Source organism: Schistocerca serialis, chromosome 1 (assembly GCF_023864345.2).
Source record: "Schistocerca serialis cubense isolate TAMUIC-IGC-003099 chromosome 1, iqSchSeri2.2, whole genome shotgun sequence".
NCBI classification, from domain to species: Eukaryota; Metazoa; Arthropoda; class Insecta; order Orthoptera; family Acrididae; genus Schistocerca; species Schistocerca serialis.
In genome coordinates this window covers 807,191,187-807,213,126 of record NC_064638.1, presented here as the reverse complement: position 1 = coordinate 807,213,126, position 21,940 = coordinate 807,191,187, and the positions used below count along the sequence as shown (strand labels likewise).

Genomic DNA, 21,940 nt, shown 5'->3' with positions numbered 1-21,940 from the left:
TGTTGACTGGAATACTCTCTTTCAAATTCTAAAGGTGGCAGGGGTAAAATACAGGGATCGAAAGGCTATTTACAACTTGTACAGAAACCAGATGGCAGTTATAAGAATCGAAGGACATGAAAGGGAAGCAGTGATTGGGAAGGGAGTGAGACAGGGTTGTAGCCTCTCCCCGATGTTATTCAATCTGTATATTGAGCAAGCAGTGAAGGAATCAAAAGAAAAATTCGGAGTAGGTATTAAAATCCATGGAGAAGAAATAAAAACATTGAGGTTCGCCGATGACATTGTAATTCTGTCAGAGACAGCAAAGGACTTGGAAGAGCAGTTGAACGGAATGGACAGTGTCTTGAAAGGAGGATATAAGATGAACATCAACAAAAGTAAAACGAGGATAACGGAATGTAGTCGAATAAAGTCGGGTGATGCTGAGGGAATTAGATTAGGAAATGAGACACTTAAAGTAGTAAAGGAGTTTTGTTATTTGGGGAGCAAAATAACTGATGATGGTCGAAGTAGAGAGGATATAAAATGTAGACTGGCAATGGCAAGGAAATCGTTTCTGAAGAAGAGAAATTTGTTAACGTCGAGTATAGATTTAAATGTCAGGAAGTCGTTTCTGAAAGTATTTGTATGGAGTGTAGCCATGTACGGAAGTGAAACATGGACGATAAATAGTTTGGACAAGAAGAGAATAGAAGCTTTTGAAATGTGGTGCTACAGAAGAATGCTGAAGATTAGATGGGTAGATCACATAACTAATGAGGAGGTATTGAATAGGATTGGGGAGAAGAGAAATTTGTGGCACAAGTTGACTAGTAGAAGGGATCGGTTGGTAGGACATGTTCTGAGGCATCAAGGGATCACCAATTTAGTATTGGAGGGCAGCGTGGAGGGTAAAAATCGTAGAGGGAGACCAAGAGATGAATACACTAAGCAGATTCAGAAGGATTTAGGTTGCAGTAGTTACTGGGAGATGAAGCAGCTTGCACAGGATAGAGTAGCATGGAGAGCTGCATCAAACCAGTCTCAGGACTGAAGACCACAAGAACAACAACAACAATTTTCGTAGCTCTGACAGTACTTGTAAGATTTATAATGAAAAACATATATAACAGCTTGTTAAACGAAGCTTCGCTAATGTATGCTTATGTTACATATAATGAATACACAGCCTCCTAACCCTCTCTTTGTGTATCTCTACAGGCCGCGGTGGCCGAGCGATTCTAGGCGCTTCAGTCCGGAACCGCGCGACTGCTTCGGTCGCAGGTTCGAATCCTGCCTCGGGAATGGATGTGTGTGATGTCCTTAGGTTAGTTAGGTTTAAGTAGTTTTAAGTTCCAGGGGACTGATGACCTCAGGTGTTAAGTCCCGTAGTGCTCAGAGCCATTTCATTTTGTGTGTCTCACCTTTTCCCCATCCCTCTGTGCAGCCATACCTGTCTGGTCTCATACCGTTTGGAACGCGTTACCACACAACTCGTACAACAAGCCAGTCCTGTAGACTGATTCACTGACTCATCATCGCCCAGCCCAAACCACTAAGGATAGAAACTTGAACTTTGGAGAGAGTGTGAATCGTATACTGTAGGCGTCGTTTAAAAAAAGGATTGAAAGGGATTGCCCGGAATTCCACGCTTAAGGGAATGAAATATGGGAATCGAGACGTCGGGCGTTAACCATCTTTTTCAACCCTACACACACACACACACACACACACACACACACACACACACACACACCGAACATACTGACAAGAAATCGAGTTAATATTACATTCCCATCTAGTTCCGAACTATATTTTAATTTTCAGGTCCCTAGCTCATCGGAAATTTAGCTTAAAATGAACTGCAAAATTTGTACCGAGCAGACAGATGGAAAAGAAAGCGATAATAAAAATTTGTTAACATGATAGTGGTCGTAGACGAGGTACTTTCTGACAGCAACTGTAATTTGGCTTGCGGAACTTAGCTGTAGATGTAGATAACGGCTGTGTTTTTATTTCTCGAAAAGGCTCGTGCACTCGGAACTGAGCCTGTGTCTGACTACAGGTAGTTGTCACGTAATGCACACGTCGGGGGAAGCGTTTGTCGGTGTGCTGGAACACTGCCCACTGCAGCGTGGGATGTCGTGCGCCTGGGAAGTGTCCCGCAGGAAAGCGGCCATTAATTTCGCAAAGCGGGCTTAATGGGCGGCGCGACTTAATTCGCCGTCGTTTTGTCGACTAGGCGTATCGCGGCGCGTCTGCAGCAGCGCTCAGAAAAACGACGCGGTGACAGCAGTGGCAGCGGCAGCAGGAGCGCAGACGGGCTGGCCGGCGCGCCGGTCTCGTTAGTCTAGGGCCGGGTAATAACTGCGGCCAGACAAAGGCCAGACGGAGACCGAGGCGCAGGTCACCCGCAAAAAGTTGAGTCTCCACTCGGCACACCGGCTGCGAGGCGTTCTCACCAGCGTCTGGCCGGTCGCCGCCGCCGCACCACTTTCCTCCGTTACGCTCCCAGCCGTCCTCGGGGCCTGCTTTCGTCCTCCGTTCCAGAGAATCTCGCGCTGGATCCTGCGACGTCAGCACAATTCTCATCTTACGAGGGCTCTTACGGACTGGCTCTCTTCGATTTCCTTCGCACTAGCAGAATCTTAAAGCTACGCCCGGATATCAGTTTCGTAAAGTCATACACACACTTTAAAATAAGAAATAAAAAAAATAAAAAAAAACGCATTTGAAGTTTTGAAGATTTCGAAGCACTGTTGATTACAAAATACTTATAATTAAATTTTTCGCTACTTCATAGAACCCCAATTAAAGCGAATGATCGTAGGACAATGATTTTTTGTTGAAACATCTACATACAATTCGACATCTACATCATATTACGCAAGCCACCTAATGATGTGTGGCGAAGTGTACATCTACGTCCACATTTATACTCCGCAAGCCACCCAACGGTGTGTGGCGGAAGGCACTTTCGTGCCACTGTCATTACCTCCCTTTCCTGTTCCAGTCACGTTTGGTTCGCGGGAAGAACGACTGCCGGAAAGCCTCCGTGCGCGCTCGAATGTCTCTGATTTTAAATTCGTGATCTCCTCGGGAGGTATAAGTAAGGGGAAGCAATATATTCGATACCTCATCCAGAAACGCACCCTCTCGAAACCTGGACAGCAAGCTACACCGCGATGCACAGTCTGCCACTTGAGTTTGCTAAACATCTCCGTAACGCTATCACGCTTACCAAGTAGCCCTGTGACAAAATGCGCCGCTCTTCTTTGAATCTTCTCTATCTCTTCTATCTTCTCTATCTTTAGTAAGAGGCAGCAGGAAATGAATACAAATTTGAGAACTGTGTTCTCAGTTTAGTCAATGGTAATGAACACACACATGAGAATAAAAAAGTGAGATTTTGAAAAATGAAGAAACTGCAGGACAAGTGCGTAACCACAACTTTTTCTTGGGTACACGACTGGTTTTGGAACACTTGAATTTCCGTCATCTGGTGTTAAAGTGAGATGGTACCACTAACTGATACCCCCAACCCTCCACCAGTCGCGAATGGTGCGTGGAAAGAATGAATTTGGTAAGCCTCTGTACTGGTCTATTTTCTCGAATTTTTTCGTCGTGGTAATTACTCGCGATGTAAGTCGCAGGACGAAATATTTTTTCCGACTCATTGTCGCTGATGTAACCTAGATTTTGGCAGGAAATTCGTCTCTGATCCCAAGGGAGGGTTTCTCTAACCTAAAAAAAAAAAAAAAAAAAAAAATCCCCATGTGCACGCTACACGTACACGGCTGTTCTAGTAGCCACTTCCTGCATGTCGTGCACATCTGACCTATTAAGGGGAACCGTAAAGTTCTGCAACCGGTAGCGAAGGTTGACAATTCGCATCCGATACCGTCGCAGAGTCGTCTGATCCTCTGGATTAGACTCTCCACGCTGTTCCAAACTAGAGGACCGCGATCAACCCTGGGTACGATGCTACAAATAGACAGCATTGCCTACACCCAGCGTGCGATGCTAGTTGCCTTCACCATATCAGCCATCCGTTGAAAAGAAGTAAGGATGATTCGTGCTGACATGTGCCACTGTCTGCAGCCGGTTGCACCTGATTGCAGCCGATTGCATGCAGTGCGCTCTATTTGTAAGGACATGCGGAACAGAAATATCGAAAAATCATTAAAAAACACATTTTAATTTCCACATAAGAGTATAATATTTGTTAAATGTGCGTCACGTTTTCGATCCGGGTTGGAAACGTTGTTCATTGCGACGACCATCCGCATTGACGCCTGCTTGAAAGTGCACTGGAGATTTGCAGGATAATCGCTCATAGCGCTTATCAAACAGTGGGCCATGTCACAGCTTGTGCACTGCTTAAAGGTCGCACATTGCGTCAAGCATTCTCAGCCACGGCGACAGTAACTTCTTCAACAGTTTGCGGCGCAATTGGCCGTCGGCTTCTCCCAACAGCAATTTCCAAATCGCCAGTTAATTCTAACTCCCGAATCACATTCTTCAACCCCGGTACAAAAAAATTACCTCTCCGTATAGCTTTAATGCATCGAAAATCGCGAAGAGCAGCAACATTATTGGTGTTGTTTCGATAAAAAAGCTTTACGAATAAAGCCCGGCTCACCTTGTTTCCTCCCATGTTGACTGTCTGTAACAGTTTTACACATTTATGCTTGTGTTTCATTCCTATGTCGCCGCACCTGTCACGGCACCTAACGACGATTCATGAGACTAACACTGCTAACGACACAAATCGTGCAGCGCACAATCAACATTGTTCATATAACGTTGCGTACCCATACCGTAAATATTTTTCCATCTACATTGGCTCAAGTAGGGAAAGTTTAGTTATAATCTTGTATTTCGGACATTTTCTATCGCCGCAGGTATTCTGTCACAGTACAGTTCTCCTTTTGGCTTTCTCTAACTTACATCCAAAAGCAGTTCAAATAGAGCACAAAGAAAATGTTCTGCAAGAAGAACTTAAATCAGTTTATGTTATATAAAAAAATTATATTCTACGGATGCAAATATACACTGGTATTGCCCCGCTTTGTTCTTGCTATATGTCTCGAAATCTGGTAGAAAACCCAAAGAGATTCTGGTCATACATAAAGCACACCAGTGGAAAGACGCAACCAATTCCATCACTGCGACAGCCGGGGTGGCCGAGCGGTTCTAGGCGCTACAGTATGGAACCGCGCGACCGCTACGGTCACAGGTTCGAATCCTGCCTCGGGCATGGATGTGTGTGATGTCCTTAGCTTAGTTAGGTTTAAGTAGTTGTAAGTCCTAGGGGACTGATGACCTCAGAAGTTAAGTCCCATAGTGCTCAGAGCCAAACCGCCAAGATGAGAAACATAGAAATAGATATCCACGCTATAGCTAAGCAGCTTAAATCGCTCAATAAAGACTCCTCTCAGAATTTTCTGATACAATAGCTCCATATTTAGCAGTTACATACAACCGCTCGTTCACAGAAAGATCCGTACCTAAAGACTGGAAAATTGCTCAGCTCACACCAATACCCAAAAAGGGAAGTAGGAGTAATGAGTTGAATTACAGGCCCATATCACTAACGTCGATTTGCAGTAGGGCTTTGGAACATACACTGTATTCGAACATTATGAAGTACCTCGAACAAAACAATCTATGGACACATAGTCAACACGGATTCAGAAAATATCGTTCTTGTAAAACACAACTAGTTCTTTATAGTCATGTAGTAATGAGTGCTATCGACCGGGAATGTCAAATTGATTGCATATTTTTAGATTCCAGAAGGCTTTCGATACCGTTCCTCACAAGCGTCTACTAACCAAACTGCGTGCCTATGGAATATCGATTAAGTTGTGCGACTGGATTCGTGATTTCCTGTCAGAACGGTCACAGTTCGTAGTAATAAACGGAAAGTCATCGAGTAAAACAGAAGTAATAACCGGCGTTTCCGAGGGAAATGTGATAGGCCCTGTATTGTTCCTGCCGGCCGGTGTGGCCAAGCAGTTAAAGGCGCTACAGTCGCAGGATCGAATCCTGCCTCGGGCATGGATGTGTGTTATGTCCTTAGGTTAGTTAGGTTTAAGTAGTTCTAAGTTCTAGGGGACTGATGACCTTAGAAGTTAAGTCCCATAGTGCTCAGAGCCATTTGAACCATTTTTTTGTATTGTTCCTGATGTATAATAACGACATAGGAGACAATCCGAGTAGCTGTCTTTGTTTGTTGTAAAGTCATAAGATGACCAAAACGAATTGCAAAATGATTTAGATATCTGTAAGGTGTGAAAAGTGGCAGTTGACCCTGAATAAAGAAAAGCCTGATCTTATTCATATGTGTATTACAAGAAATCTACTAAATTTCGATTATGCGATAAGTCACAAAAGCCTTAAGTCTGTAAATTCAACTAAATACTTAGGGATTACAGTTACAAATACCCTAAACTGGAACGATCACATAGATAATGTTGTGAGTAGAGCAAACCAAAGACTGCGATTCATTGGTAGAATACTTACAAGGTGGAACAGGTCTACTAAAGCGACTGCTTACACCACGCTTGTCCACACTATTCTGGAGTATTGCTGTGCAATGTGGGATCCGCATCAGATGGGACTGACGGATGACATCGAAAAAGTACAAAGAAAGGCAGTTCGTTTTGTATTATCGCGAAGTAGGGGAGGTAGTGCCACAGACATGATACATGAATTGGAGTGGCAATCATTAAAACAAAGACGTTTTTCGTTACGACGGGATCTTGTCATGAAATTTCAATCACCATTTTTCTCATTCGATTGCGAAAACATTCTTTTGGCACCCACCTACATAGGGAGAAATGATCATCACGATAAAACAAGAGAAATCAGGGTTTGCACAGATAAATTTAAGTGCTCGTTTTCCCGTGCGCTGTTCGAGAGTGAAACGGTAGAGAGACAGCTTGAAGGTGGTTCATTGAACCCTCTGCCAGGCACTTTATTGTGAATAGTAGAGTAATCACGTAGATGTAGATGTTGTTTCTCTCTTTAATTTGTTTAAAGTATATGCTTCACTAATGTAGTAATTTGAAGGATATGTTGATAGTAATTGAGTTTTGGGCGAACATTTGTACAACGTAATAATTCATCGCATTTCAGCACAATAAAAGCTTTTAGTTTAAAAAAGTAGCTGTTAGCATAGCCTATAAGTCTTATAATTATCCGAGTGGGACTGAAATGGGTAGATTTGATGTAAAGGTGCAGAGAAACAAATGATTACGATTTCAGAAAAGTTGGAAGAGTTATTTGTGGTGTCACCGCCAGACACCACACTTGCTAGGTGGTAGCCTTTAAATCGGCCGCGGTCCGTTAGTATACGTCGGACCCTAGCGCCGCCACACGGCAGGTCTAGAGAGACTTCCTAGCACTCGCCCCAGTTGTACAACCGACTTTGCTAGCGATGGTTCACTGACAAAATACGCTCTCATTTGCCGAGACGATAGTTAGCATAGGCTTCAGCTACGTCATTTGCTACGACCTAGCAAGGCGCCATTACCAGTTACTATTGATTCTGAGCCATGTACAGTCAAGAGCGACGCTCATCATTAATGGATTAAAGTTAAGTATTCCATCAGCTACGCCCGTTTTTCTAAAGTCTAATTTCCTTGTCCTGTTCCAGACCTCACGCCAGCCTGCGTGAGCTAAAACGCGTGCCTTTCGGCTTCCTCTCATACCCGGTGTTGGCTCTCCTGCCAACCCACAACATTATTCAAGCGAAACAGCTTCACAACACGAGCAAATCAATAACGTGTTGGTCCACCTCTAGCCCTTATGCAAGCATTTTGTCATTGATTAAGAGAGTTGCTGGATGTTCTATTGAGGGATATCGTGCAAAATTTTCATATTGGCACGTTGAATCGTCAAAATCGCAATGCTCTCAAAACGTTTCCAGTTAGGGAGATATGCCGCGACCTTGCTGGCCAAAATAGTGTTTGGCAAGTACAAAGACATGTAGAAGAAACTCTCGCCATGTGCGGGCGCCCAATACCTTGCTGAAACGTAAGACCAGGATGACTTGCCGTGAACGGGAACAAGACGGGACGTAGAATATCGGGCACGTACCGCTGCGCTGTAAATATGTTAAAATATTCGAACTCTATTTTACTTAACTGTGCGCATTCAAATTTTATAGGATGGGTAAAAAAATGGCTCAGAAAATTTTTATCTTACAGCAGGCAACCCAATTTACACCATCCGCATCTAGGACAAATGATGTAGGATGGGTATCCAACCTTAAGGTGCACGAAATTTCTTCTGGATCAGCTGCATTTTGCCAAACCTCTGTACACAATAAGTAAATCGAAGGTAGCCATTGACATGGTGCCTTCGATACTGTCGCCCAGAGAGAGGGCAGTCATACGGCACAGTTGCTCTTCCTCTGTCGAGTTTTTTTCTGTTGTTTTTCCAGTTGGCGATGTCTTCACTCATTATATGTCGTTTCGGCGATCGTTGGTTGATGCTAATGTGTCTCCTTATTGTCATCTCAAGCAATGGCTGTAGGAGAAGTTCGATTATCACCTACTACCTAGTGTCCATCTTCCTATTACACCAGCTGGCCGCGTTGGCTCTGGAGATTATAGCAGTATGTTGCCTTCCCGACTACCGCTACATGTGAATGCGTATCCGCAGATGAGCTGCATGGTGTCAGCGGTATGGCCTTACCATCCAACCTAATGATACTGTCGTGTCTATCATATGGTCTGACCCCAATCGTACTTTCAATTCCCGAGTGTCTTAATCTTTGCCGTTGGGCGAAAATTTTCAGATTTTGTAAGGGCTATCAGTTACCCATCATTCTACATGAGAATGATTACTTCGATTAAAAAAATAAACTTATATTGTCAGTTTTACTATTTGTTCCCAAAGCAGATCAATGATGCTTATGGGTCTGAAGTCGGCGGTCTAGCAGTAAAGCGCGTACCTGAAAAGAAGCCGCAGGATCTAAGCCCACCTTCAATCTAGCCTCCACAACAATGTGTGGAGACGACAGGAACGAAACGTGGTTGGGATTCGGCGTTAAACGGTAGGTCCCTTTTCCTCCGTTGGATGAGTGGGGTAAGTTATGGACATCCAGTCAGTGAAGTGGTGTCCGATAGAAAGACTTGCACTGGCCCTTGAGCACATGCTAGTATTATTATTATAGTTGTAAAACATTTTTCCTTGTTTAATCAAAAATAACTCTCACTTTCAAGCTGTCCTGTACGTTATTCGAGTCAGAAGAACCAAAATGACTGGAGAAATATTAGGCTTCAGCTTTATTCAGCAAATTAACTTATATTTGATGTGTTTTATAGTAACAGAAGTTGGTCATTGTTCAAGTAGTAAATATAATAGCGACATGTGTATCGATAACACTTAAATATTAAAAAGAAAAGAATAAAAAGCTTTGCGATCTCTTGCTGCTAAATAAAATCCTGCCATACTGTACGGAGTAGCTATGTGTCAGCTACACAATGGCTGCAGGTGGGAAATTAATTGAAACCCTGCTATGTACACATCACTATTATTATTATTATTATTATTATTATTATTGTACAGCGAAAAAGAACACATGTAAGGCGAGATCAAAAAGTTTCCGTTTGAGGGCTTTCCTGCAGCGTGTATGAAAGCCAGTGCAACTCCTATGCGGGTATGTAAGCACAGACATATAGACAAGGAGTCTTCGAACGGAAACTTTTTGATCGCCCTTCGTACTTACACAATGAATTTATATAATAACTAGCGGCCCGCCCTCCGCGCTAGCCTTAAGTAGCTATGGCGGACGACCTTTTTGTAATATAAAATGATATATACAAACCTTTTTCGTGAATGAGTCTGTGGATTAGTGAAGACGATATCAAAATCTCTGTAGTAGTTCTTGAGAGCAGCCTTCACACAGAGGCAGAAAAATGCAGCGGGGGACTTTATAATACGTACAGATTTTAAAATTTGACAGCCAGAATGCAACAGTCCGTGTCAATTTATGCAAGGCTTTCAAACCAGCTTCAAAAGCGCGGAGCGGGCAGTACTCCTGAGTATGTATCGCTGTCTGCTCGTCCTCACCATTGTCACACACAGCACTTTCGCAGTAATCTCACTTCTTCAACATGTATCCATATCACACTTGTCCCGTTCGAGTGCGAAAGAGCCTGGTTCATTCGCGACGGGGAAGATAAAACCCTACAGCCTTCTTTGAGATTTGAATTAGATCGGCGTTAGGGGGCGGATGTTCAGTTTAGCGTTTTTTCCACTTCTCGTGACGTCGAAAAGGTCTGTGACACGGGGAGTGACTAAAGGTGACTTACCTTACTTCAGGCCTATGGCTGATTTATTCTGAGAACTGTCATTTACAAGAAAAAAACTTACTAGACTATTTTCTTAAAAATTTGCGTCTTGCCAGTCTTTCTTCTGAGGTCTGTAAGAATAATATTAGACAGAACAAGCAACCACTGGATATGAGTAGCTCACAGGGCCTGTAATGGTTCTCACGATCTCATTCGTATGTACGTACGTCCGCTGTTTTCCAAGCAGGTGGACAATATTCTTCTGAGTACATAAGTGAAACTGCATCACTACGTAGCGTGTCAATATTTGCTCCCAATCTGTTTTCAGCTTTTTATAGAATAAAGTTACTCTTGAGCCTAGCTTCTTTGACAGGTTCATGCAGAACGACTTAAATGAAATTAAAAGTTTCTCGGGCTTCCAGCCGTGTCAAGTGGTTTAAAATCCAGAAACTTTTATTAGTACTTTTCGCCGTAAAACTATGCACTCCTATATTACATGACATTGTCTGTTCGTGGGTCACACATCGATAGTTAGGGAAGGATTTATGAGAAAATTCGACCCCGTCAAATAACACGTGTGACTTTCTGTGTGCCTCCTTGTTATGGAGATGTAACGCTGTTACCTCACGGTTTCTGAGCCAAAGTGACACACATCATTGATACCGACATGAGCCACCACCTGCAATTGGCTACACCCTGTGCTCTTCATGCCATTCGGGGGGACCCGTTCCACATCTGAAATGATTCCACCTGGTATGCACATGGAGTGTACATCGGCTTTCTTTCCCTTCTTGGCAGACATGTCCCAAAGGGACCCCATAACGCGCCTAAAGTTGGAGCTCCCAACTAGCAATAAATCCACCATTTGTGATTGTCCGGATCTTGCAGCCTGAGAGGTTTCCTGTGAAACAGGAAAGGCGACGGCATCTGACTCAGCGACAGGGTCAGCCACAGACAGCACCTGGAACCTGTTTGTCAGACTAACCAGGGAGGCCTTTCGTGCAGCTCCCTGGGAAGTCATTCGCCTCCTGCTACGCCCTGGGGCGACCTCCCACTCGACCATTGGTGACGGGTCAAACTCAGTGCGAGCAGTAACTGGGCTGGCCACTGGTGAGGACCAATCGGAGGACGTCCATTGGATCCTCATGGCCGGCCCACAACAGTGGTGACCGTCCACTGCAGCTTCAAGCTGTGTAACCGAAGCCACCTCAGCCTGAAGCTGAGAGCGAAGTGCCACCAACTCGGCTCGCATCCGCACACAACAATCACAGTCCCTATCCTTACTAAAGACTGAGGAAAACTAAACTACCCAGATAAACAGACTATCGCCACGTGCTGCGGAACTCTACTGTAGACACTAGTGAAAACATGGGAACTGTGTCTGATATTTTAGATTAATACGCAGAGATTCAAAAACCTAACTACGAAGCAGTCAGGTGAAACTAAATAATTCCCCCCGATTAGGAACTTGTAATATGTCACAAAATCGGTTTACCTTCTGACACAAAAGAAGACACGAGAACTGGGGCCATTATATATTAAATTAACACTCATAAAATCAAGAAACCAAATTATTAACGCACACAGATGATATTATAAAATTCGCTCCTAGTTATGAACTTGTAAAAGTCACAAAATCGGTTACTTCCTTGTCGCTGCTTCTCTCTCGGCCGGCTGCTGCTGCCCGACTGAGTCAGTTAACGCTATTACGTTTCCACATACCTGTCTTAGTTGTCTTGATATTCTTGCTCATATCACACGCAAACTGATTCAGTGACGTCCATTGTATCCGATGAATCAATAGTCGTACAAGTATTAATATATATTACTCTTTCTAGATGTCTTAACACTTGAAGCGAACACAGACAGAGGCGGTGCAGTAGTGAAGATGCTGGACTATTACTAGGAACGGGTGAAACTGAAATCATCGAACGGCAGTCTCGCTTTATGTTCACCTCACTTTCATTAAATCGCTTCAAGTGAATGGCGGATTGGTTTCTTCAAATATACCGAGCGCCATTCCCTCTCCCCATCGCTGTTCATCTGAGTTCAAGCTCCCTGTCCAGCGCCCTCTACACAGACGAGACGTTGAATGATACCATCCTATCTGCTTCCTTTCTCTAGATATATTACGATGTAACCTTTAACATTGTTATTTAAGCATGAATTTTTTCTAACATCTTTTCTTTTTCTTTTACAGGTGAGCATATCGAGACAGGCGGCAGACTTCCCGCAACTTGTTATGGTAAGCAAAAGAGGCAATGGAACTCAATCAATAACTAATTTCAGTTCTACACATTTGGTGAACATTTGGCCAATTTTTCGAGCGTCATACATTAAAAGATATCATACGCTTTTAATCAACGGTTTAACTGCCGACTTGAATCCACAATATTCATTTCAGTATTAATGCAGCAACTAATCCTTAGATCAAATCTTTGGATCAATTCGTGTTTGTTTAAACGCACTGGGGAGATGAATTGCAACACTAAGAGTTAATTAATGAAACTGAGAGAAAGATATGGCAAATATTTCACACAATTACAAAAATAGATGCTTACAATTTTTGTGTATCGTGGAACAGAGATAGAGAGAGAGGGAAAGAGAGAGAGAGAGAGAGAGAGAGAGAGAGAGAGAGAGAGAGAGAGCGAGAGGGATGGAGATCACAGCACAGATTTCATACTTGTTCTAAAGACGGTTGCGAATGTGTAGGCAGTTGTAAAAGCCGTACCTGCAAGACAGCGAGGAATGCTTGATTGATTGTGCTGTTTGGTGAAACCTAACACCAGTCATGTACAGGCTAGGCCTTTTCCCTATCGCAGGAATTGTTTTCAAATTATTTTGATACATAAAGATACTAAACAGAGCCATAGTTGCCGATCATCCTGTACGATGCCTCAAAACCTATACTAACACGCAGCACTCTAGCTCGGACGTGTCACACGGCGATGTTATGTGATTAAGTTGTAAGTTCAACTAGCGAGGAATTATCTGGAACTCGGAGTAGATAGCCGGCCGAAGTGGCCGCGCGGTTCTGGCGCTGCAGTCTGGAACCGCGAGACCGCTACGGTCGCAGGTTCGAATCCTGCCTCGGGCATGGATGTGTGTGATGTTCTTAGGTTAGTTAGGTTTAACTAGTTCTAAGTTCTAGGGGACTAATGATCTCAGCAGTTGAGTCCCATAGTGCTCAGAGCCATTTGAACCATTCGGAGTAGATAGTCGTGTCTCGTCAGAATGCGATTGCAATTTGGACAATCAGAACATCTTACATCACTGTCGCTGGGTACTACCGCTTATGACAGCTATCACAAATTACGTGCCGGCCGCGGTGGTCTCGCGGTTCTAGGCGCTCAGAACCGCGAGACTACTACGGTCGCAGGTTCGAATCCTGCCTCGGGCATGGATGTGTGTGATGTCCTTAGGTTAGTTAGGTTTAAGTAATTCTAAGTTCTATGGGACTGATGACCACAGATGGTAAGTCCCATAGTGCTCAGAGCCATTTGAACCATTTGCTCAGAGCCATTTGAACAAATTACGTCTTCTCTCACCAGCAGGGTACTCTACAGGCCACAGTAATTGATAACCTTTCTTCATCACGTTTGTGGGGACATAGATTAGAGTGTTTCCTGCGAAGTGCTCTGATGAATGACAGACGAGAAATACAAACGTTCAGAGTTCGATCCTTAGCGGGTTATAGAGTTTTTCCCTCCAAGGAACGTGACATTGGTTTATGTGCGAAAAAGTGAAGGCATTGTGGTTTCGATTCCAAATTAAACTGTTGAACCTGTTGTAAATTATCCAGGGTACCAGTTAACCGATCCAAAGAGATTCTGGTCGTATGTGAAGTATGCTAGCGATAAGACACGATCAATGCCATCTCTGCGCGATAGCAATGGATATACTATCTAACACAGTGCTGCCAAAGCAGAGTAACTAAACACAGCCTTCCAAAATGCCTTCTCAAAAGAAGACGAAGTAAATATTCCAGAATTCAAATCAAGAACAGCTGCCAACATCAGTAACGTAGAAGTAAATATCCTCAAAGTGGTGAATCAACTTAAATCACTTAATTAAAGCAAGTCTTCTGATCCAGAATGTATACCAATTAGACTCCTTTCAGAGTATGTTGATGCAATAGCTCCATACTTAACAATCTTATACAACCGTTCGCTCGACGAAAGATCCGTACCCAGAGAGTGGAAACTTGCACAGGTCACATCAATATTCACGAACTGTAGGAGGAGTAATCCACTAAATTACAGGCCCATATCGTTAGCGTCGATATGCAGCAGGATTTTGGAACAGATATTGTGTTCGAACATTATGAATTATCTAAAAGAAAACGGTCTATTCATACACAGTCAACATGGGTTTAGAAAACATCGTTTCTATGAAACACAACTAGCGCATTATTCACATGAAGTGGTGAGTGTTATTGACAAGAGATTTCAGATTGATTCCGTATTTCTGGATTTGCGGGAGGTTTTTGACACTGTGGCTTGCAGTGAAACTGTGTGCTTATGGAATATCGTCTCACATATGTGACTGGATTCGGCGCTTCCTGTCAGAGAGGCCACAGTTCGTAGTAATTGACGGAAAGTCATCGAGTAAAACAGAAGTGATTTCTGGCATTCCCCAAGCTAGCGCTATAGGGCCTTTGCTGTTTCTTATCTATATAAACGATTTGAAAGACAATCTGAGCAGTCGTCTTAGGTTGTTTGCGGATGATGCTACTGTTTATCGACTAATAGAGTCATCAGAAGATAAAAACAAATTGAAAAACGATTTTGAAAAGAATGTACTTATCTCTTTCAATAGGCGTATGCCTAGAAAAGTATTAAGGAGTTGAGAGCAGTTGTAGAGTTAAGGAGTCCTTTCCTCATCTCACTTGATAATAAATTCGAATGGGCACTCATCTTCCATTGCAGCCTAGCAGATTGCGTTCATACTGCTCTCGACTGGTCGAGCACATGTGTGGGGTACAGTGACGTGACAACTGCTGGTTAAGCGTATGGGTGGCGTACAATATAGTGATAATTAACTTACACTCTAACACAAAAAAGCAAAGGGTACAATATCGCTGACGTAGCGCTATGCTGTGGGGATGACGCAGATGACAAACAAAGGAGTCCTACTGTGAAATAAAATGTCATCGAACACCGTGACTCGTGTCAGGCCATATGGAGACAGACAGACTGACAGGCAGGCTGGTATCCCACAGCCGTCCGGGACGTCTCCAGACACGTCATCGGGACTCATTTCGAAGTAGGCCTCATCACCGAAGCCAGTTATACTCAGTCAATACGATTCCAGGACGAATATGCCCAACAAACACTTAAAACAGGCTTATTGGCGTTTATAGGTCAATGGTAGTCGACCCAAGAGCCGCCTTATTTGAGCCCAACTACACCTTCTCTCTCAAATGCTGACATCTATGAGTATTAGAATTATATACTAATACCTTCAGCTGCTGACGGGAGTTGATATATATCAACGGGGACAGGTCAAAATGCGTACCCCGATTGGGACTCAAACCCTGGATATCCTGCTTACATGGCAGACGATCTATCCAGCTGAGCTACCGATTGTACAGAGGATAGTGCGACTGCTGGGGCTATCTCGCGCACGCCTCCCGCGAGACCCACATTCTCACTTTATATGTCCACACACTACACTCATAGTGTCCCTACCCAACACACTCATTACTCATGGAAGACATTCTTACCGTCCCGCAAGAGTTTGGGTAATATGTGTGCATTCGCACAGAAGAAGGAGGTCATGACCGGTATTGCCAGAACTATATAGTTTTCTAATTTCGGACATGTCCGAAAGAACAGACACCATATCCATATATAGTATATACCGGGTGATCAAAAAGTGAATTTAAATTTGAAAACTTAATAAACCAAGGAATAATGCAGATAGAGAGGTAAAAATTGACACACAAGCTTGGAATGATATGGGGTTTTATTAGAACAAAAAATGGTTCAAATGGCTCTGAGCACTATGGGACTCAACAGCTGAGGTCATTAGTCCCCTAGAATTTAGAACTAGTTAAACCTAACTAACCTAAGGACATCACAAACATCCATGCCCGAGGCAGGATTCGAACCTGCGACCGTAGCGGTCCTGCGGTTCCAGACTGCAGCGCCTTTAACCGCACGGCCACTTCGGCCGGCCTAGAACAAAGAAAAAAAAAAACACCCTATATTGCTAGACGCATGAAAGATCTCTTGCGCGCGTCGTTTGGTGATGATCGTGTGCCCAGCCGCCACTTTCGTCATGCTTGGCCTCCCAGGTCCCCAGACCTCAGTCTGTGCGATTACTGGCTTTGGGGTTACCTGAAGTCGTAAGTGTATCGTGATCGACCGACATCTCGAGGGGTGCTGAAAGACAACATCCGACGCCAATGCCTCACCATAACTCCAGACATCCTTTACAGTACTGTTCATAACATTATTCCTCGACTACAGCTATTGTTGAGGAATGATGGTGGACATATTGAGCATTTCCTGTAAAGAACATCATCTTTGCTTTGTCTTACTTTGTTATGCTAATTATTGCTCTTCTGATCAGATGAAGCGCCATCTGTTGGACATTTTTTTAACGTTTGTATTTTTTTGGTTCTAATAAAACCCCATGTCATTCCAAGGATGTGTGTCAATTTGTACCTCTCTATCTACATTATTCCGTGATTTATTCAGTTTTCAAATTTATACTGAGTTTGTGATCACCCGGTGGTTCTGGCAATACCGATCATGACCTTCTTCTGTGCGCATGTACACACATTACCCGAAATCTTACGCGACTTGGTAAGAATGTCTTCCACGAGTAATGAGTGTGTTAGGTAGGGACACTACGAATGTAGTGTGTGGACATATAAGGTGAGAATGTGGGTCTCGCGGGAGGCGTGCCCGAGATAGTCCCTGCAGTCGCACTATCCTCTGTACCCTCGGTGGCTCAGATGGTTCTGGTTGGCCTCTGTAATAAAAAAAAAACTGAGGGAAAGGATCAACAATGAACTTGGAGGGATGTCATGTGACGTCCACAACGACCAAACACAACGATCAACATCGAACAAAAATGAAAAAGGAAAAAGAAAAAAAAAGGTGGACAGAGCGTATGCCATGTAAGCAGGAGATCCCGGGTTCGAGTCCCGATCGGGGCACACAAAATGGTTCAAATGGCTCTGAGCACTATGCGACTTAACTTCTGAGGTCATCAGTCGCCTAGAACTTAGAACTAATTAAACCTAACTAACCTAAGGACATCACACACATCCATGCCCGAGGCAGGATTCGAACCTGCGACTGTAGCGGTCGCTCGGTTCCAGACTGTAGCACCCAGAACCGCACGGCCACTCCGGCCGGCTCGGGGCACACATTTTCACCTGTCCCCGTTGATATATATCAACGTCCGTCAGCAGATGAAGGTATCGGACATGTCCGAAAGAACAGACACCATATCCAAATAAAGTATCTGTGAATATTCTTTACCCTCCTGCCTGCGAGGCATAGTTGCTCTCCAACTCAGCACATGAAACGAAATTCGCAAGAACACTGGTATCGACTTGTCCCCTGATTATTGTCCTTTCCAGCTGAGCGGCGAAATTGTTCTGCAGCGTTAATGTTCATCCACCGAACACCAAAGTTCACAATTTTACATTTCCCGTCGGTGCCTGTGTGAATATCAGTTCGTGACGGATTTGCATAACTCCATCATGGTGCGTCGTTTTCTTATCTCAGAGTGTGCCAGTAACGTTTCTGGCTCTGTATTATCGAAGCTCACCATGTCGTACTGGAGGAGGGAATTTGTTGCAACTGAGAGGCAGTGCGTTAGATCTGCAACAATCAGTTCGCGACAGTGATCCTGCGATGTTACGTAGGACTCTTCGTAATAAACAAGACTTAATCTTCATGAATTATTATTATACAATTATGCAACTGACTCCTTCAACGACTTGGCTGGACGACAACAACAAGGTAAGAGAGTTTCGTAACGTTAGGAGGCACTGGATAACAGCTGTTAAGTATTCTTTGAATGTCATGTTTTATCACACCTTTTGATAGGAAATAATCTTTATTACACAACCGGTTTCAGTCCGCTATCGACCTTCATTAGGTGTCATAAAGAGTCCACATACTTAACTGAGCTCCAAAGGTTTATTGCTACTATTAGTAAGTGTCGAAATGTCCAAAGAAGTGATCATATATGTGAGTTGCAATAACATCCTAATCAGCACTGTGCAACTCGGAACGTGTTGTAAACAGTATGAAAAACTAGGGTCGTGTACGTGAAGATGCAGACAGCCATTTTACGAATCTAACATAAATATGTAAGATTTTTCAAATTTTTCGATTCGGTTTTACAGCGTGAATAATCACATACCTCAGCATACAGTGGCATCACGAAGTCCTGATTTTGTAACGGCTGTGTGATGTTTTAAGAGTCCACTAAATACATAAACGTTGTAAGGTTGAGAACAGAGCGCAATCATTCCGATTTGAGGCCACACCAGTGGATAATGTTACAGTTGGCGAATTATTTACTCCTATTCAGTTTTCCACACGGGGCCACGAATACCGTTTTCCAGACCTACCAATGCCAGAACCGTCTGGACTCCATAAATCAAACCCGCGTGCTCCTCCTCTTCTTTACCGATGGCTGACTTTATCACTAGACTACGGAGTTGCTGAGTTGTTTCTTTACATCAGCTGGTAATGTGAAGCATTACCTCATTGTTCTCTACAGGCTGTTTCATGTATGATCTGTGCATGGCTTTGATCGTTAACCAGCACCGGGCAGGCAGATTCCGAGCACCGCATCGCTCCGATGGACTCCTGGGACTTTTGACAGGTGGCAATGGAACTTTCGACGTGTTAGGAGCGGCTTTGGAAAGATGTAGTAGAGAATTGTTGTGCCATTTATCACTTCAGACTGGTGAGTCGGCAGTGTCTCCTCACAGTGACACGTTCAAGTGCAGATTGAAACCTTACAAAACAACGGTAGTGCGTCGACTAACCAACTCAGATACTGTTGCCCGATGTGAGTATTGTAACTAGCGACTGCATTCTGTGCGTGATCGATAGGTTGACCCTGAAAAGCACTTTTCTCTTTGAAACACGACTGCATTTCTCGTGGTACATGACTCCCAGAAGAATGGACGCTGGATTTCTGAAAATCATCATAAGTTATACTAAGAGTGCTGTGTGCATTTAGTGCAACATGAAATACTGGACCTATCGTTTTCCACCGAACCATAAATTCTGATAGACATGTAAACAATAAACTGCAACTTTTTTCCCTGAGAACTAACAACTAACGAAAATATCTGCAGGTACTTTATACCGGACAATGCAAAGGTTGAAAGCGCCAATGCAGGCGGGTAGCGAAGGATTCAGTTCTTGGATGGAGGTTTAAACTCTGTTACGATCTCTACCTCCATTCCCCCCCCCCCCCCCCCCCCCACTCCCTCACCCCATATAATTTGCAGCGCCCTTGCTTCCAACATGCCGTAGTTCTGTAACTATTTAATAATAACAGGATACAACAATAATATTATAATACTATGTTGCTTAGGTACCACAGAGTACATAAAATATTTCAATGTAATAGTAAAAATTTGCTTACATCAGTAAACAGAACATTCCAGAATGAAATTTTCATTCTGCAGCGGAGTGTGCGCTGATACGAAACTTCCTGGCAGGTTAAAACTGTCTTTCGGACCGAAATTCGAACTCGGGACGAAGTTCGAATCTCGGTCCGGCACATAGTTTTAACCTGGTAGGAAGTTTCAAATAGAACTTTCCTTTAGTATAATGTCCTAGAAAAAATAGTTTAGAAAAATTTAGCCTTTGAAAGACATACGTCCGAAAATTTCACCGATTTACTTCATATTTTCACACTATACTCTAATAAACACCCGGACGGTCATAGGCTACATTTGTTTTAATACATTTTGTATATAAGTATGAGTAAATGGGCAGAGTTGTTAGCAAAAATTTCGAAAAGTCAGTGACCGATTTACTTCAGATTTTGACAGAATCTTATAAACCTTCGGACGGACACAGGCACACTATTTTTTTAAAATATATGTGGTATATAAACATATATTCAAAATCTATACTTCTGTATAAAGACATGTTGATGTTTAACGTTGTTACCAAAAATATCGATTTACTGACATGTTTGTTCTGTACTCTAATAGACATTCAGGCAGACAGAGGCTCCATATTTTTAAAATATATGTGGTATATAAATATATATTCTAAACTTATAGTACTTTATAAAAACAAGTTGATGGACATAGAGAGGCGGAAGGAGGAGTTGGACAGAGAGAGGAGAGAGCAGGATATGGAGAAAGATACGGGGAGGGGGATATAGACAGGGAGAGGGGGGAGAAGAAGATCAGGGCGTGTTCAGCAATTCCGAAGTGCGCACTCACAGCTGTTAGCATTTACGGATGTGAACACTTGCAGCTAAGGGAATACGTTCGTATAAATGAGGAGAATGCTTTGTTTCAGATGTCTATGTTCAGTAAGACAGATTTTTCTTTGATGTTAGGTTCACGTATAGCGCGCACAACGAACAAATTTGTTAAACCGCAGCTGTATTCATAAGTTATTATGAGCAATTTTCACGGTGTGTGAACTGAGAAATGAATGGGGCAGAGTTTAGCACGTGCGTGGCCCCCGTGAGTCACGGAGCATCCGCAGCGCGAGGCACGTCCACGCCGCGACGTCGCTGCCGTCCACCATACGGTATGTCACGCGGGGTAAACAGTGTGCAAGATTAATTTTCCTCTCTGTCTTTTCTGTAGGAGGATACAAGATGACTTAGACAGAACTTCTTTTAGCTGTGATGAATGGCATCTTGCTCTAAATGGGGGAAAGGCAGATAAGTATGAAAAACAACCCTGTAATGTGTAATACATTATTAATAGTTTACTTATTGACACATGACGTCTGTTAAATAGCAAGGCGTAGTAACGCTGCAAGGCGATATGAAACATAATGAGCATGTCCGGTCGGTAGGAGGGAACGAGTATGCTCAACTTCTGTTAATTGGAGAATTTTAGGAAAAGGTAGTTCATCTATTAATGAGATCGCATATACAACAACAGAACCATTACTGAAAAGTGAAATAATATTTGGGATGCCCTCTATGTCGAACTGAAGGAAGACGGGGAGGCCGGCCGAAGTGGCCGTGCGGTTAAAGGCGCTGCAGTCTGGAACCGCAAGACCGCTACGGTCGCAGGTTCGAATCCTGCCTCGGGCATGGATGTTTGTGATGTCCTTAGAACTAGTTAAACCTAACTAACCTAAGTTCTAGGGGACTAATGACCTCAGCAGTTGAGTCCCATAGTGCTCAGAGCCATTTGAACCATTTGAAGACGGGGAGGTGTCGTCGTTGAGTGACTGTAGGAGGATACAAGATGACTTGGACAGGATTTGTGTTTGGTGTAAAGAATGGCAGCTAACTCTAAATATAGATATATGTAAATTAATGCAGATGAATAGGAAAAAGAATCCTGTAATGTTTGAATACTCCGTTAGTAGTGTAGCGCTTGACACAGCCACGTCGATTAAATATTTGGGCGTAACATTGCAGAGCGATATGAAGTGGGACAAGCATGTAATGGCAGTTGTGGG

At 43.4% G+C, this 21,940-nt stretch overlaps 1 protein-coding gene across 1 annotated transcript in view; it reads left to right on the top strand.

The window, feature by feature from the left end:
- The window catches only part of LOC126484065 (uncharacterized), a 479,398-nt gene that overhangs the window by 52,564 nt on the left and 404,894 nt on the right, over positions 1–21,940 (top strand). The window contains exon 2 of the mRNA XM_050107429.1: positions 12,490–12,534. Within this exon, the coding sequence (XP_049963386.1) occupies positions 12,490–12,534 (45 nt within the window). The remainder of the gene's footprint in view (positions 1–12,489; positions 12,535–21,940) is intronic.